Source organism: Oryzias latipes, chromosome 11, assembly GCF_053564925.1.
Source record: "Oryzias latipes strain Hd-rR chromosome 11, Olatipes_Hd-rR_3.1".
Classification (NCBI taxonomy): Eukaryota; Metazoa; Chordata; class Actinopteri; order Beloniformes; family Adrianichthyidae; genus Oryzias; species Oryzias latipes.
The window spans coordinates 22,512,052-22,531,425 of NC_136247.1; the positions used below are offsets into that span (position 1 = coordinate 22,512,052).

General features: G+C 38.3%; 1 protein-coding gene across 3 annotated transcripts; it reads left to right on the plus strand.

Moving 5' to 3' along the window:
- The first annotated feature begins 8,908 nt into the window (after positions 1-8,908).
- Positions 8,909-19,367, plus strand: LOC101168130 (putative 2-ketogluconate reductase). 3 transcript variants are annotated; one of them, XM_023960200.2, is made up of 7 exons: positions 8,909-9,026; positions 9,293-9,438; positions 17,539-17,917; positions 18,016-18,187; positions 18,282-18,460; positions 18,524-18,620; positions 18,730-19,367. In XM_023960200.2, the coding sequence occupies exons 2-7, from the start codon at positions 9,319-9,321 to the stop codon at positions 18,881-18,883; spliced, it is 1,101 nt and encodes a 366-aa protein (XP_023815968.1). In that variant the 5' UTR covers positions 8,909-9,026; positions 9,293-9,318; the 3' UTR covers positions 18,884-19,367. The 3 variants fall into 3 exon arrangements, with proteins under 3 accessions (XP_023815968.1, XP_023815969.1, XP_004073846.1); XM_023960201.2 differs by having other exon boundaries at positions 8,937-9,026; positions 9,358-9,438; XM_004073798.5 differs by lacking the exons at positions 8,909-9,026; positions 9,293-9,438 and adding an exon at positions 13,758-13,846.
- Positions 19,368-19,374: the final 7 nt, after the last annotated feature.

Consider the following 19,374-nt stretch of genomic DNA (forward strand, 5'->3'; position numbering starts at 1 on the left):
CTGAATGGTTATTACGGGAAATTAACATGTGTGCACAAAAAGGGTTGCTTTAAAAAAACCAAAACGGTTGCTTTTCTAATAAATGGAATAACAACATTTTTTTCACCATTTTAATTCACTCAATATAGTTCGAAATAAAAAATATAGAAAAGCAGCATTTCTAAAAGCAGCTTTCATGAAAAAAAAGGATCATCAAGAGCCCTGGATTCATTAAAAAATGTTCCCTCAAATGAAAAAAATGGTTGCCACAACTCACTATTTTGTGCACACAAATTCGTCATTTGTACACACAAATTAACTTTGTATGTGCACAAATTAGCATTTCGTACACACAAACAAATAGGCTACTTTGAGCACACAACTTAACATTTTGTTTGCACATAGTTGCAATTTATAACCATAAATTGGGAATTTTTGGTCCCAAACTAGCATTTTATGCGCACAAATTAACACTTTGTGGGCAAAAATTAGTTTTTGTAGGCATACTTTGGCGTTTTGTGCTCACAAAGTGTTAATTTAAGGAAAAAAAATATTTTGTATGATTATTTTTAATGTAAGGCTTTGTAGTATTGCGTTGTATGAAGTTAAAAAAAGATAGTTTATCATATTTTTTTCAGGGATAAAAAATAATTTGTTGTAAACATTTAATTCTCATTAGTGACAAATATTTTAAAAATTGAAAGACAAAAAGAGAATTCCTATTCCTATCTTTTTAAAAACAGTCTTCAGTCTTTTCTATATCTTTTTTTATTTTCTTATTTATTCTTTGTTGCAAATAAGATAAAAGCTAGAGGTTATCTTTACATTGCTACAATCTCATATTTGTTATACCTCTTTTTATATTTTTGCAAAACAAGATTCAAACAAAATTCTTGCAGACGATACATTCTACCTCAATGAGCTTTCTTGTTTCTGAGTATTGCATGATGATAAAGAACCAGCTTATGATTATGACCAACATGCATCTGCAGCAGCCCAGTACAAGAGGTCTCAGGTAGGCACATTGACAGGCATGCTTAGTGTAAGATGATTAGAGGAAGTCAAACCCAGAGGTCTTATTCAGCCGCTCATCTTAATGGCCTTATGAAGTACACTTAGAGCCTGTCCTTCAACCTGAGTTGGCAAAAAGTCTGACTGTGCAACAGTGATTTATTGCATGCATCAAGCAAGTATGTAAGTAGCAAACACAAAGAACACATTTGAAGTTTAGATTCTTCAGAAATGGCCAAAAGTGCAAAACGTTCGCAAGTTCTATTGAGTTCCCCTCATTGCAGAAGAGCAGCAATGAAGGAAAAGATATTAAGTTTTTTATGCATAATTTACAACATGATATAAAAGCTGAATAGTTAGAGCTAAAAAAAATAGAATTGTCAAATTACTTGTTAGGTAAACCCGTTTAAAGAAGTTTTAATTGCATCAAAGTTTGTTTCTTTAAGTTGCAATTGCAAGCTCTTGGATTCAAATGCAGGTGCTTTTACAAATGGCCTCAGGCAAATGTAGAACTGCTGCAATTATTCGTTTTTTTACTCTAATCACTGCATCTTTTGTCAGCAGACTTTGATCGGCGCAGCACATTGTTATTTACTTTTAACAGAGGTGGAAGCTCATCAGTAAGTTTGACCCTGAGGGGAAAGTCCCTGAATGCTGCAACCTCTAATAGGTTTGCATAACATTGATCTGACTGGCTGTCCACTGAAGAGCAGTCCTCAAACCCTGCACTCATTCAAGCACATAAATACACACAACAGTGTATCGCAGCACCCTTGCCAAAAGTCTTTTTTAACTGGACGGCTGTCTTCATGGCTTTAAGTGGACTTCGTCATTAGGTAACAGGGGCTTTAAGAGCGCTACTAAGTAGAAGTAAAAGACACAGGCTGGAGAAGCCACTAAGCTTCACAGTGGAAAAAAGTACTTTTCTGCTTGATTAGCTGTTATCTAATGAGACAAAGTCAGACTCATGCGGCTGTCAGGATGAGGCAAAACATAACATTTGCTCTCCAGCAGTGTTCCATTTCAACGCACTGCAACGTTTTAGAGAAAAAAAACATCTTTCAAGTAGATGGTCCATCAGAACCAGGACAAACACACTAAGGAACTGCTTTTTTCCACAGGCAATCACTATATGGAATACACATACTTCCACCAACTACACCCCACTCTGACTTTTTACAAATGCTAAATTCCTGACTACTACACATGTGTGCAATATCTTGACTTCTGTGCAATAACCGGGTCTCTGTGCAATAACACACAATATTTATATGCTGCACTCATAGCAGCTCAACTCATTCCATTCTATTTTGTCCATACATATTTAATAATTAACTGTTTCTGTATATATTTTACATTTTTTGTTAGAGATGTGAGTCCACTATTTCTATTTTATTTTATTTATCTTCATCACGCCAAGGCTGCTGCAATTTCATTGTATCACCATGTACAACGACAATAAAAGGATTCTGATTCTGATAATGCACCTCCTCATCAGTGAGAGAGCGTGCATCATTATGGCATAACAGTTTCAAACTCACTGCTGAAAAAATCCAGCGCAAAATCTTTGTTGTAATATTTGTTGGAGCTCCTAAAAAATATACAAGAAAGAAAACAAATGAAGGTCCAGTATCAGCAGTCAGGAAACAAGGCTGAATAAGCTGTGCGTCATTGGAAGCAAACCAATGTTCAGGCTGACTGGATTACCCAGCACGTGAATGGATGCTGAACTCAAACACTGTGCAATGCAGGTTTAACTGTTTCAGAAGAATCCGAACCACACAAGTGTCACTGCTATGCTATGCATTGTTTTGTGTGCCTTCCAAACATAACTTTTCTGCAACACTAGCAAGATGGGAAATATTCAAAAACTATTTTAGAAAAGAAAAAAAAAAAGATTGTTTCGATATATTTATATGGCATCCCAAACTCTAATTTTTTGAGTTTTTTTGCAAATTTTCTCCACACATAAAAATTCAAGCAAATGTTTGTTACCTTTTACCCATGAACTCCTCATGTCATTGACTATAATAAAATAATAATCACATCCTATTTATTTTTTAAGCCACTGATACATTTTACAGTCCAGCTTACCAAAACATACCATTCACTTAAAGACCCACAAGTGTTTTTGTGTTTTTAACAAGCTTTTTTGACACTTTACTGATGATGGAGGACGTATAAAACGAAAATTAAGCTTCAAATTGCATTTCTGAGTATTCTTTTATTCCAATTATTGTGAATCAGGGTCAGAAGAAAAAACGTAGTTGGAAAAAAGCTTGTAGCAGTGATGTAGAAAATACGCTGGGCGGGCCACAAGCTGACTGCTCCGACCTCTAAACAATGGGTTGGGGGGGGGGTTGCTTAGCACCAACAGTCCCGCCCACAACTCAGAGGTGAATTTCTAATAAACTATTGCCGCTCTGTAGAGACTATGTCCTGGAAAATGACAGTTTTTTTTTTTTTTATTTTGGCTAAAAACATCACAATCATGATCAAAAGACCACTGAGAACGCTTTTAGAGTAGAGTTTCTGGAGCCCACCGAGCTAATGTTTGGGCAAAGGTGGCATACGCCCTGGACAGGTACCAAGTCCATTGCAGAGACTAAAGCTTTATCTGGAAATTGTTTTAGAATCTGTAACTAAACAGTTTAGCATGTCAGCATTTCTAATGTGGGGTCAAAGGGTTTGCTCTGTTGTGTCACAACAAGAAGCTTTCTGGTTCTGTCTTGTCTGTGTGGGGTTTAAATGACTTCCCTGCCCATGAGTACGCTGTCGTACGGTAATCTCATTTTCTCCTACATTTCAAAAACAGGCTACATGGTTATTTAGACACTCTAAGGTCTTTTGCAGTGGCTGGTTAATTACCATTGAAAAGGTTGTAGCCCATTTAGTCAGAGCATCCAAAGATAAGAACATGGCCTGCTTGGAAACCATCACAGATTCCACAGGCTCAGTGGAAGTCCAGTCCACCCCAATCATCTTTTGACCTATTTTAAAAGCATTTCCAGTGGTCTTTTAATTATGATTGTGTCATATTTAGCCAAATCTAAGCTGTGTGTCGTTTTCTAGGGCATAGTTTCTGCATAGTGCCAGGAGTGCATTAGCAATTCTCCTCTGAGTTAAGGGCAGCAGCACTCTAGTCCCTTCCCATTGCGAAGCAGGGAGCATGTCGCACACTTTTCAAATTCACGAAGAAACTCCTTTCAAACAGCATTTTTTTTCCCGTCTACTCCTGATTCACAATGATTTAAAAAGAAAAAAATACTCAAGTTTCTTTATATATGTCCTCCATCATCAAAAAAAAGCCACAAGAACAAGTTAAAAACACCAAAAACTCGATTTTCTTTGGAGTGAGTCTTGTAAGACACTACTCTCTGTTTTTAGTTTCCCAACATGGTATTTGCAAAATGAGCAAACAATGTTTCTGGAACAGACTTTGTTTTATGTGAGACCAAAGTTTAAATGTGTGATTAGAATGAACAATGCAAATTTGGAGAGAACCAGTGGCCACATATAACCACAAACCCTCTGAAATTTGAGCCCAATGTTGGGCTTGTCTCACTGCCTCTGTTCCTGGCTGCCTTGCATACTCTAAAGAAAACCATGGACTCCATTCTTTCCTTTGTCACTGAAGTCCACAACGTGATGATATCTGCCTCCAAAAGAGAGGTTAATGGTCCACTGAAACCTTTTCTTCAATCTGTGTAAAATTTGGTGGTACATTGAGCTCAAATGAGTGTCCACAAACCTCAAATGAAGATAAGTGGAGATAAGTAGATCAGAAGTACTCCACAACATTCTGAGAAACTGATGTCATCAAACAGGACATGGCTACTCCAGATCTCTTAATGTTCTTCCAAAAACTGATGAATTTGGTCGAATACCTTCCTCTTTGATAAATAAAGAAAGAATAGGTGATACGCCATATTTTGTTTGAGTTGTTGCATACTTTGATCACTTTTTTAAACAGCAAATCTACTTTTACTGGATCTATATCTGATTAATGTATAAGAAGACAGAGGATGTGGTCAACTATTATTTTTTAATAACATGTCCATAAGAGAGAATTCAATGTCAAAACAAAAGCTTCTAATGTGAATTTTTAACTACAGAAATTGTCGAATGACAGTTCTACTTGAGAATGTTGCATAAAAATGAGGATTTTATTATCTAATGTCTATTAAAGCAGAGGAAAACTTTCTTTCAAAATTTGAAGAAATAACATGAATCCCACACAAACGTATCCATTAATTTTGGGGTTTTTGTCTGCTCAGAAGCATTGAAGGTGATCAGATAAGCTGCATCAGGATGGGTTTTAGTCAAGGACTTGTGTCCTCAGCGTCTCCGTGTGTCTTATTTTTTGATAATAATTTTTCATATTAATTTTAGTAATATTTTTAATTATCTAATATAAATGTCATTTGTGATGTCCTTTATTGATGTTATATTATATAGATTATTTCTGAATGTCGTGTTGCTGCCACAGAAATGAAATTTCCCCATTGTGGGATTAATAAAGTCATCTATCTATCTATATCTATTAATGACACCTCATGGCAAGTTCAACGCTGGCGAGCAGACACACAACTAAACAGCGGTCATAAATGTTCATTACATTTTTTTAAAAAGTGACAAAACGCTTTGTTTTCCTGATGTGACAGTGACGGGTCATGCATCCATGAAATCCAGCATGATCTAAAACGCTGTGTAATGGAGCAGAGGCATAATTGCTGAGTCTACCAAATGAGTCAGCACTTTGCTAAAAGGCCACCTGCTGTGGGACGTGACAGCAGATGAAGAGGAGCTTGGCTGGAGGTCTGAAGTGGCTTAGTGAAAGCCTGAACGACTCCTGGCCTTTTGAAGTCAGCAGTCTTACTGAGATAACAGGTTGATGCACCTGGATGAGAGGAGGTGGTGAAGATGGAAAGAGCAGAGGAGGTGAAGTGAGGAAGATGAAGTTGTGGTGCTCTTGGTAAAGTTTGAGAGACTATTTCCATCAAACGTCATGACTGACCACCATACTGGACTAAATCTACCACATCTGTTGATCACTGCAACAAGTGAAATTGTCCACAATGAACATTTGGTTTCTTATTAGTTCCCCTGAACACATCTTTCATACAGTTGATCCCTTTTCATGTGTTTTTAAAGTTTTCTGTTCCAATAAAAGTCATTTATGTTGATAGATTCATAAAGTTTGTTGGATTTTAATTTTATGGACATCATTTCAAGCATGTGGAGATGAGGAGACACCTTAAATGAAGGTGAGGAGATTATGCAACAGTGAAAAGAACGTAATCTGTTGATCTGCACATGTCCTTCCCTGGTGATCTTAAGCATGAACACACACACACACACACTAATGCATATACACACTGTATGCAGTTCCTTAAAAAAAGACTTTTCACCTTTAATGTCAGCTACTGTTGAAAAGATGCGTATGGCTTTAAGACACATCATAAGAAATCACCAGCTAAACATAAAAAAAATAAAGTACAATTATAAAGTTTAAAAAATGAAGGGGAAACCAACAAACTTTAATATTTGGAGTGTTATTTTTCAGCCAAAATATGCAGAGTAAAAACAACTGTCTGGTTTATATCAGTGGTTTAGAGAAAATTGGAATCAGTTGTCAAAAAATTTAGTCTCATGCTTTATGAAAAAAAGTTATGTCTAACTCGAAATCCCACATAATATAAACCTCATACGCTATAAAAGTTTACATCACAAGTCTTCTGCATTTCTACAACTGTACAATTTTGGTGACAAATGCTACAAATTAAAGCAATAATTGTTTCATTTGTGAAGTTTGATAAGAGAAGAGCTGCCTGTAGGAATTTAACTGATCCAAATAGAAGAGTCCTCACACTGGCATGATGCAGACAATGTTTCTGCCATCTAGTGGTTGTGAGATTTTTTGTCCTAATCAAGATGAACAAATTCAGGTTTTTTTTACACAGAAATTTAGAGACAGTGGCCGCAGATCTGGACTTAGCAGAGATGAAGAAGTTGAGGTTCTCTTTGGGAGAGATGAGGATGGATGGGATCTGGAGTGAATCCTTCAGAGGAATAGAACAGGGTAAATGTTATGGAGATGAATGCAGATGGAGATGGTTTGGACACGTTCAGTGATGATGTTGGTCAAAGGTGCTGAGGGTGGAGCGAGCAGGAACGAGGCTTAGAGGAAGAGCAAACAGGAAGTTCATGGATGTAGTGAAGAATGATATGTATGATGGAAGGATGTGGATGCAGAGGATGAATGGAGGCAGATGAAAACAAGTTAAAAACTAGAAACTCGCCACAAAAAGACTGATATTCTGCACACTTCATCACTGCAGTCTTTTTTGTCTTTAATTATGTTTATTAAATGTTTTAAACATGATGACACAAAACAGAACAAACAATGACAATCCCCTCCCTCTTGCCCTCCTGCCAACAACAATTACAAAACCTATAATTGCTGCATATTAATAAAATATTAATATTTTGAGAAGACATTTAAGGATACATATTTGATCAGAATATAAACAAATAAGAACATAGAATGTAGAATAAATGACAAGAAAAAAAAGAAAGAAAGGTCATTCTCTCTCTCTTGTAGATGGGTGTATAGCACTGTTTCGGCTGAACCTCTCAGGGCGTCTCTTCTTTTCTCAAGTTTTAGATGAAAAAAACACAACTTGAACCCAGTGTGACACAGTGGGTGGAGCCTCGTCCTTCCATTTTGAGAAGGATCAAGTTTCATGCCAGTAATGTAGAGAAAGCAATGATCCTCTGACCCTTCTTCACGGATCCCAAACAAAAGCATGAGTGGGTTTAGAGTTATTCTTATCCCACTGGTGAATGCTTTAAAAATATTCCCCCCAAAAACACTGTATTTAAGGAACCAAAACCAAAATGTGAATCAAAGTGGCCCTTGATGAGATCTGTCACATGTAGGATTCATTTATGGATACATTTTAGCCAATTTGGAAATGTGGAAGTTTTCACTGTGAGACACTGTTTCACACACATTGAAGATGACTTAATTGGTGTCATAACTTCGTCCCAATCTGTGTCTTTTGTGTCTTTCCCAAGAAGTTTAATGGAAGAAGACATGCACAGAAACATAATGACCTTTTTGAGTTGGAGTAGATGTGAGAATGACATCCAGGACACTCTTGATAGGTTTTTTTGGCAGCGAAAGTCCCAATAAAGTGATGCACCTGTAAACATCTGAAAAAGTGCGAGGCTTGCAGATCATACCTGTTGGATAGTACTCAAATCTGTTTTTTCCTAGAACTCTTTAAAAAAAGTTGCTTTAGAAAATTAATCATTCACAGCTGTCTCTTCCAATGTGTGACTAAACAGCTCACTGCTTCAGTTTGTGGGTTAAACTATCAAAAACACAGTGGCAAGGCAAGGCAAGGCAAGTTTATTTGTATAGCACAATTCGTACACAAAGTAATTCAAGGTGCTTCACAAAACAGAAAAATGCATTAAAATCACAATACATCATAGAAATAATCAACGTAAAAGTGAGAGTTACAGAAGTGTTTCCTGCAGAACATGCACACAGTTCAAACCATGTTTCCTTTTCTAATCTGAGTGTAGAGTATTGTGGTCTCTGTTCTTGTACATTAGCCTGAATATAATGCTGCTATTTGTAAGGAAACAATAACTACAGCATGATCTCTAGCTCAATGCACAACTAGTTTCCTGCCAACTCTGCACACTTGAATGTGTTAACTGCAAATATATAAGGTTCTCTTTTATTTATCAGTTAAAATTTCTCCAAACTTTGAAGGAAATGCAAAAACACTTCTGACAAAAAACAATCATCTTCAGTCTCTTATGCACAGTGAAAGGGCTTGATGACCTTTGATCGCTTGAATGCTCAAAACTTTGCTTGTGTAGACACAGTGGGTGTCAGTAGATTATAACTCCCCTTTCATCTTTAGTTTTCTTAATTTTCCAGGAAGAATTGATGTGTTTTCTCTGCAGACTTTATTTTAAAACAAAGTTTCCAAGACAAAGAAATTCTAACTGAATAGGTAAGAGCTGCAGCTCCAAAAAATAAAATGTTTTTCATTTTAGATGAACGTGATTACTATTTTTAACAAACATCTGTATACAAATTCATGATGAATAAACACTAAAATCAAAGAATGATTTATGTTTAAAAGAAATGTGACAGACATTTGTGTTCGCTGGTGAAAAACAGTTGTGTGTTTTGTCTTCCTATCATATTAGCATCTGTTTCTTGACTTTTTCAAGTGCCTCTGTTCCGTTTTTTCTTTTTCAAAATTCTATCATATAGCTTATTAAATCAATAACTTGCCAACTATGATGCGATGTGTCCACTTTGCCCGTCGTGTGACAAAGCTGTGGGCTCCAGTAGAAGCTCCGGGGCTGCTGAAAGTGACAAACCTGCAGAGATCTGCATGTCATCTACCACCGAAGAAGGTACAGTTACTTTGCTTCTGGGACTCCCTTAGCAAAAATTTGTGTATTTAAGTGTACTACAAGTATACCTAATCTATACTTAAGTGAGGTAGTATAATTGAAGTTTACCCATTTTATACCATCTATTGTCAACTGTTTCAATTTAATCTGAAGAAGTATTGGGTTAGTATACTTCCCACACATGTGCATGAACTATGTTATAATATACCATACCAAACTATACTATACCATACTGTACTGTACTATATTATACAACACTATACTACGCTATGCTGTGCTATTCTATACTACACCTCACTGTGCCATACTACTCTACTGTACTGTACTGTACCATACATACTATACTATACTATATGTTACTTTACGTTATTATATTGTACTGCACTGTATCATACCACACTATGCTAAACTATACTATACCATACAGTATTATACTAAACTATACTATACCATACAGTACTATACTATACTATACTATACTATACTATACTATACTATACTATACTATACTATACTATACCATGCCATACCATACAGTACTATACTAAACCATACTATACTATACCATACAATACTATACTATACTATACTGTACTATACTATGACATACTGTACTGTACTACATTATACTACACTATACAGTACTATACTGGATATCTAATCACAATGTTTTCACTCATTAATTCGCCTTAATTCAATTCTGTCATGTATTTTTTTCTTGTTTTGAATACTACACTATACAAAACTATGCTAAACTATGCTATGCTATTCTATAATATACCATACGGTGCCATATTATACTATACTTATACTACAATATACTATACTATACTATACTATACTATACTATACTCAAGTAAACTTAATACAGTAAACGTAAAGTGTTTTTGCTAAAGGTTGGAAAAGAAGACAGGATCTAAAGATTGAAATCTAATTTATTTAAATAAATAAAATAGCACACATGTTTTTAAATTTGATGTTCCTTTAGCAAAAACTTTAAGTATACTGCCTAACTTTTAGTATAATCTAAGTGCAATTGTAGTATACCTAAAATAGACTACTTTTTGCAAAGGGTTATGATTGATGAGAGGAGCCAAAATTGAGAGTTATTTAGGACAAATATGACGTTGAATGTACAGATTATGCACAGTTTTGTCACACAATAATAATAATAATAGATACTTGATTTATCCCACAATGGATATGAATGAAATTCTCTGCATTTGACCCATCCCCTGGGGGGAGTGGTGGGCTACAGGCTGGTTGCACTTGGGGGGGTGTCAGCGTGGATTGATCTGCCAACCCTTCGGTTGTTGGCCGACCTGCTCTACCACCTGAGCTAAACTGCCGTCCACTCTATGCTATACTATACTATAGCATAGAAGAGTATAGAAAAGTATACTAGTTATGCATATACTCAAGTAAGATTAGTAAAATAAAGAAGTTATTAGGTTATTAGGTTCATTGAAAAAACAATTTACTTACTACTACTTTTGAAATATGAACGTCCAGGCATGAATTTGCAGCTGATTCAAAGAAGTCCATTAGGATTTTTAGCACAATTGTTTGTTAAAATATAATCGAAATAGTCTTTTTTTTAACATAATGTTCATGTCAGGGGTGTGAAATCATGTGGCTGAATATAAACATTGGCTAAAGTCCACCACTTGCTGTATTTTGTTGGTTGTGCATTGCAGTCTTGCTTCAACTTGTGTGTCAGACGTGAAGAAAAAACTTTTTTATATAATTTATTGTACAATAAAACAACTTCACGTTCAAATTACATGATTCATGTTTGTGGAGGAGGTACAGAAACTTTCTAAAAAATGTGAATATCATTAAAAAATATATCCATTTTCATTTTTCCATTCAAAAAATTAAAATTTCATAGAATGCAGATTCAGGTGTCACTTGGGTTCTGCCTTCCTGGGCCCGGCAGTCCTCTCTCCACGCAGGGAGAGGGATCCCTGAACTTTCTGGCAAGGCCAAGAGCCGGGGATCACATCACATCTGAGCCTGGGGGTGTCCATGTCCCTGTGGTGTGGGTTCTGGTCCTTGCCCCTGAGCGCTGGGCCTCACCAAATTTCCAACTGTGGGTGGGCCTGGTCGGGCCATGTTTACAACACCTCCTGTGGACCCCCTCTTCCCCTGAGTGTCCCCCTCCTGGTAGGGGCGGCTGGTCCCTGCCTTGCTCCTTCCTGGACCAACCATGGGCCGGGTGGGTGGCTGCCTGGAGTGTGGGGCGGGTCTCCCTTGGGGGGTCCTGGCTCGTACCTGGGGTTGGGGCGGGGGGATGCCCAGAACTCCTGGGTGGTGATGAGGTGCTCATCCTGGGCTGTGGGCACTCTTCTGGGGCGGGGCCCTGCGTTGGGCCCTCCCTGCGCGGTGGGGGGGGCTGCTCTCCTGGTTGAGCTGGAGCTGCACTCTCTGTCCCCCCCATGCCTCCCTGCTCTCTGGCTCTGGGGGCCCTGTGGCGGTCCTGCTGGCCCTGGCACGGGTGGCAGATGTGATCACCCGGGGGGCGGTTGTTTTTTATCTGCTGCCGTGCGAGCATTGGGGGTTCTGACTTCCGATGGTGCCGTGGTGGGGTCTTGGTGTGGGGATGGCTGGGCACTCTCCCCACCGAGAGATGGCAAATTACCTTTCTCCGGTTGAGAATCATGACCTCAGATTTAGCGGTTCTGACCCTCAACCCAGCCACTTCACACTCGGCCACAAACCGCCCCAATGCAAGCTGGAGTTCCTGGCCCGATGAAGCAAACAGGAAAACATCATCTGCAAAGAGCAGAGAGGAAATCCTGTGGCCAGATCCCCTCCGGCCCCTAGCTGCGCCAAGAAATTCTGTCCATAAAAACTATGAACAGAAACGGTGATAAAGGGCAGCCCTGCCAGAGTCCAACGCGCACCGGGAACAGGTCTGACTTACTGCCGGCTATGCGAACCAAACTCTTGCTGCGGTCATACAGAGACCGGATAGCCGGCTCTCCCCGGATCCCATACTCTCAGAGCACCCTCCACAGGATACCACATCCAGTTAGAGTTAAATGATGTGGGACTCCCACCTTATACTGATGGGTTGATGAAGCATCGCAAAGCATTTAGGCACATTACCAAACTGTTTTGATTCTGTCAGTGACACTTGCTGAACCATGAAAATCTCTACAGGCAGCCTATTGACAGACTTATTTAAAACTGATCCCCTAATACGGGAGTCTGCAGCTTTTAACACTATAAGAGCTATCTGGTCCAATTTACCAGAATCCAGTGGGAAGAAAGTCCCACTTTATTACTATACGGTGCTATGCCATTCTATTCTATACCACACCGTGCCATACTATTCTGTACTGTACTACTGCCCCCACTTTATTATGCAAAAAAATACAACAATGTATTTGTTTGTTTTAGCATTTGATGCATTAATGTGTAAAACGTAACATTTTAAATGATTACAATACCTATTACACCTATTACAGCTTATAATATTTCTGTGTAAAATTTAATTTTTTTTTTTATTTCAGATGGCAGTACACATGAGTTCCCTTCAAAATAAAATCCACCCGGTTTCAAATAAGATCCTCCTGCTGCAGCAGATTTACTTGAATTAAAAATGCAGGAGAGTCAAGTCAAACATGGCATTTTCAATCATTATGACAGCAGTGGCACAAAATGTTTTTAACTAATGTTTGATCACCTCAGTTTAAAAATCTAAACCAGCCATTTGTGGCTCCAGAAACTGAGGTTGCAGAACCCTGACCCAGTATATACAATGTTAAAATTTAAGTGATTGTATTGTATTGTATTGTATTTTTTTACATTGAATTATTTCTTATCTTCATTTATATTTAAAATATCACTGATACTTCTAGTCAGTAAATAACATGAATTTACGTGAAAACAATTAACGTGAAAGTCTACGTGAAGGTGTTGTTAATGAGGATGCTCATGGGCTGGGTTTTTATTTAAAAACGTTTTGTTAAAAAAAAGTTCAGTGTTTTTAAATTCAGTCTATTACCCTTTTTAAATACCATTTCTCCAGCTGTTGAAAACACCTGCTTACACAGAACAGGTGAGGTGTACAAAAAAATTGTAAGGTTTGGGTTCCTCGGCTCAAGCCGCTTGATCGCCAATTGTTTGAAATCCTTCAAACAATTGGCCCCAAATCTAAATTCTATGAGGGTTTAATTTTTTAGACTAAAACAATGGAAAGAATAAACTTTTTCATCATATTTAAATATTTTGGACAGGGGTCTGTATATGTACGTTTCCTTTACAAGTTTGAATTCAGGCTCTTGTTTTGAAATTCTTTACACTGTCTTTTGAATTACTTCCTGGTTCAACTGTGCACACAGGAAGTAGAAGAAGTGCAAAAGTTGCATGTACAGTCAAGTCGGCTTCCGGACTGTTTAAGGTTTTTTGTCACCTTTTCCTTCTTTTTCTTTCTTTTTCTTATCCTCTGAGCACAGATATCTTTTGCTAATCATCAATTTAATCTTCAAAGAGAAACTACTATATTGACACAAGATTACTTTATTTATGCATGTCTTTACAGGAATATATTCACTGACAGGCAGAGATTATGAGATTTAGTTAATAAATACATAACGTGCATACGTTCACAAAATTCTTTACACACCTTTTAATTATAGAAAAACCCTAAATGGTCACAAACATTTTGAAAAGTAACAAAAAATACTTTAGTTAACAAAACAAAACCTTGATTTTAAATGTTTTACTTGACAGAAAAGTAATACAAATGATAGTAATGTTGATACAAATGTTTTTTGACAAAATTATTGTACACAATGGAAGTAAAAATGATACAAATCACAATTTTGCAAAATAACAATAAAATATGCCAGAGCATACATATAACATGCATTTTACACAAAAACATTCCAGGCTTTACAACTTTCCTATATGCATACGGCTTTATGATTAAGGCTTTTAGAGATTGGACATTGATTTCAATTCAATTCAATTCAATTCAATTTTATTTGTATAGCCCAAAATCACAACAACAGTCGTCTCGATGGGCTTCGAAGTAAAACATGAACTTAAAAGGATCACGAATACAAAGAGTTCAATAGGAAAATACTAAAATGAACTAACAAACTGACTATGCTATACTGGCATCCTTGCCCTTAGACCCCCCTTCGCGGTAAGGAAAAACTCCTAAAAAACCGGATTCTGGAAAAAAAACGAAGAAACCTCAGGGGTGCCCACATGAAGGAGGGATCCTCCCCCAGGACGGACAGGCGATTTACCAGAACTCTTAGAGAAGAATTAACTTATCTAAATCTACAACTACATATATAAAAATCCAGCAGACGAGCTTCATCCAGCCGTGGTTGTGGGGACAGTCAACTTGTCAACATTTCAACTTGTTTGATTAAAATGGGGGAGGGGTATAGGAGATTATGAGAATTTACATTTATGAATGGAGAATTTGCCAAATATAATAATAATAAGATTAATGAGTTTTTTACTTGAGTCCACATTTTTACTATGATAGCCAAAAATTATATGTTCAAATTTCAGAGTGAAGTTATGTTTTTTGATTAATTGTAAAAACTAAAGTCTACTCTCAGTACAATTCCAAAAAAGATGGTTAATGTTTCTGAGTGTTCTTTGCAAAAGGTACAGTTACAGTGAATTGTTTTACTGTATCTTAGCATGAATTGATTGGTGGGTTAAATTTTGTGAATTATTTTAAAAGAAACATCTTTCATCTTCTTCTTTCATTATTTATCATAAATCTTTGGGTCACACTCCAGCCTTTTCTCCAAATACTGCCGGGAACAACACGGTCCCAGTAGGTTTTGGTACATGGTACATATAAATGGTTTCCCTTCACAACGTTGATAATAATTATGTAAAATACTTAAAAAGCAACAAATATAAGATCAGACGGTGCAAGACAGCTACAGGAAGAAGCTGGATCAGCGCCTGGAACAGAAAACAACATCCGTGATATGTGGAGAGGTCTAGTGCAGTGTTTTTCAACTAGTGTGCCGTGGGAGATGGTCAGGTGTGCCGTGGGAGATGGTCAGGTGTGCCGTGGGAGATGGTCAGGTGTGCCGTGGGAAATTGCCCTCATTAACTGATCTAAAAACATTTTCCATCTCCAGGATATCAGCTCTGTGTTCATCCAAACAGGCCTTGATAAAACAGGGTAGTTAGGAATATGAAAGATCATAAAATACTTTTTTCTTTGTGTTTATTTGATTCTAGTAAAGACAATTTGATAAGAATGATGGTATCGCAATTAAGCTGTAGCTATAACTGTTTTCTGAAAAGTCCCGCCCCTTTAACTGTCTCCACCAATCATTCTTGGAGGCTTAATCACACGTCATCAGTCTGACCAATCAGAAGTGGTTAAAGTCTTCACTTCCTTGTTCCAATTTAACTCCTAAAGTCTCTCAGTTCTAACAAACATACCAGCTAAAGCAGCATCGGGCCCTGTCTTACCTGGAGTCCCCTGGGAGCACTGTGAGAGTCATGTTTTTTGATTTCTCCAGTGCTTTCAACACCATCCAGCCATCACTCCTGAGGAGGAAGCTGGAGGTTGCAGGCATGGACCAACATCTCACTGCCTGGACCATCAGCTACCTCACAGACAGGCCACAGGCTGTGTGTCTGATGTGGTGGTCTGCAGTACGGGGACTGTGCTCTCCCCATTCCTGTTCACCCTGTAAACATCGGACTACACCTTCAACTCCCACCACTGTCATCTGCAGAAGTTCTCAGATGAAAGTGCCATTATGGGCTGTGTATCGGGGGCGCGAGCAGGAGTACAGGGGGGTCATCTCTGACTTTGTTGGCTGGTGAAGCAACCACCTGCTGCTAAACACCAGCAAGACAAGAGAGCTGGTCCTGGACTTCAGGAGATCCCTACACCACACTCACTGGTGAACATCCAGGGTTCAGACATTGAGATTGTGGACACTTTTAAATATCTGGGTGTTCACCTGAACAACAGACTGGACTGGTCCAACAACACGGATGCTCAGTACAGGAAGGGTCAGAGTCACCTTCACCTGCTGAGGAGACTGAGGTCTTTTGGCGTGTGCAGACAGCTGCTAAGGACCTTTTATGACACTGTGGTGGCCTCAGTGGTCCTTTATGGAGTTGTGTGCTGGGCGGGTGGCAGTACAGACAGAGACATGAGGAGGCTAAACAAACTGGTTAAGAAGGCCGGCTCTGTCCTGGGCTGCACACCAGAGTCCATGGAGGAGGTGGCGGACAGGAGGATGTCGGCTAAGCTAACATCCATCATGGATAACCCCTCCCACCCCCTGCACCAAACTGTAGAGGCACTGACCAGCTCCTTCAGCACAAGGCTGTTGCCCCCACAGTGCAAGACGGAGCTACTGCAGGTCATTCCTCCCCACAGCCATCAGACGGTCCCCGGGGTGTTTCTTCTTTCACTCATTTATTCATTTACTTTTGTTGCAGTTGTTGCTGTTTTCGATTGTTTTTGTTCCTAAATGGTTGTTTGTTTGGTGTGTACTTTATTACTTACTTATATTTGTATTAAAAACGTTTTACATGTTTTTTACAGTTGATCACAAACAGCTGTATTTATTTAATATTTATTTATTTATTTAATATGAATATCATTTTTTATGTCCTTTTTTGATGTTATTTTCTGAATGTCATTGTTGCTGCCACAGATAAAGGAATTTCCCCATCGTGGGATAAATAAAGTCATCTAATCTAATCTAATCTAATAATTTTTACTGATGGGTGTTAATACCCCTACTTTACGATCTTTATGTTTGAACTTATTGAATTAATTTTTTTAAATTTATTTTTATTTCCATGAAACAGCAAAAACACAAATTCTTATACATCAGAAATGAAATGGGGAAAAAAGAAGATATATATATATATATATATAGATTTATATATATAAATATATAAATCTAGAGATGCTTTATGCTTAATAGCATAAAGGTTTACATATCTTTTCATCAAAGCATTCAATATAAAATAAAACAGACACTGGCAAGTTTGTGTCCTGATTGTATCCTGTGTCATGAGGATGTCATTTTCTCATCTATTCTACAGCTGTAACATTTAAATTTGGTTTTATTTTAGGTGATGGCTGAGGAAAAACCATGGGCTCTATTTTCCGAGGTGGGCGGCGAGGGTTACCTGGAAGGCGTCATTGGCATAATGAAACAGCACTTCCAGCTCATCTGCCATAAAGACTTTTTGAAGAATCCACTCGTGTATGGCCCCAAAATCCAGGCCTTGTTTGTCTGGAACTGCTACCCTGCAGCTGAACCGTCGTTGCTGACTTCCTTGCCGTCCCTGAAGGTGGTTGCCAATGGAGGAGTGGGCATTGATCATCTGGATGTGTCGTACATCAACAGCCTTGGAGTGAAGGTGACCAACACACCGGGGGTGGTGAGTGCTGCCACTGCAGACATGGCCATGGGTTTGCTTCTGGCATCTGCACGGAAGATTGTTGAAGGTGAAGGGAAACTGGAAATTGATCATTTCACATTTTTATTCTTCAATACCTCTTCTGTAAGGGTGAGGACAAAAGATTGTTGGTTTCCACCTCTACAGGTCACTTAATTTCTGTTGATCCCAAGACCACATATTTACCATCAAGCCTGATGGGAGTTGAAGTATCAGGATCTACTCTGGGAATTATTGGAATGGGAAACATTGGATACAAAATTGCTCAGAGGGGCAAAGGCTTCGACATGCGGATTCTATATCACAATAGAACAAGACGGTAACAATGATCAATGTTTAACAATGTGACCCTGAAATCCAGCTATAGATCCAAACAAACACATTTGTAAACGTTTTGTTCCGTTGTTCCTAAGGTGTTTGGAAGATGAGGAGGCTGTGGGGGCGATTTACTGCAGGAACATGGACGACCTACTGAAAGAGTCTGACTTTGTTGTGCTGGCGGTCAATCTGAGCCCTGAAACCAAACACCTGATTGGTCATAGAGAGCTGGCCCTCATGAAAGACACGGCTACACTAGTCAACATCAGCAGAGGTGGGGATTAGATCTGATTTCATTTTTATGCAACCATATTTACTTTAATATGGGACTCAACAGGTTTGGTTGTGGACCAGGAGGCCTTGCTCAAGGCTCTACAATCTGGAGTTATTCAAGCAGCAGCTTTGGATGTGACTTATCCTGAACCGTTACCAAGGTAACAACGCATTTGACATCTTGAGGTTTATTTAAACGGATTAAAAAGACAAAAGCAATGATGGAATAAAAGTGTCATGTGACTGGGCTTTGCTGCTTGCTTTGTGCAGAGATCATCCTCTCCTCAGCCTTCCCAATGTGCTCCTCACTCCCCATGCAGGGACCAACACTAACACCACAGTGAGAAAGATGGTGCAGCTGATGGTGGAGAACGCTGTCGCTGTTGTAAAAGGTAGTCAGGTTCCCAATGAAGTCAAGCTTTAAAAATGCTATCATGATAATACATGGAAATTATAGAGCAAAAAATTAGTTTAGCATTATGGGGTTTTTAAGACTGATTATTTGAGGCTGCCCCATGGCTGGAAACGGGGCTGCCGGAGCCTATCCCAGCCACTTGTGGGTGAAGATAGGGGGCACCCTGGACAGGCCGCCAGTCTGTCGCTGGTTATATTACGTTATGTCTTTAAATTTACAGCTGTCATAGAGTTCTTATATAAAACAAACGTGGCCAAGAGCTGTATCAATAGATGTTTTCAAATTACTAAGCCACTGTAAACAGTAGGACTGAGAAGCAGGAAATCTAGGTGTTGGTAAAGAGTGGCTTTATACATTCTATCTCATTTATGTTTTTTTTCTTGTATGATATTGTTGTAAATTACTCAGTTGCGCATCTGTCGACATATTCAATCGTAATCTGTAGAATCACAGGTTTTCTTTGTACTTGAATAAATAAACAAAAAGACAAAAATGTGAGT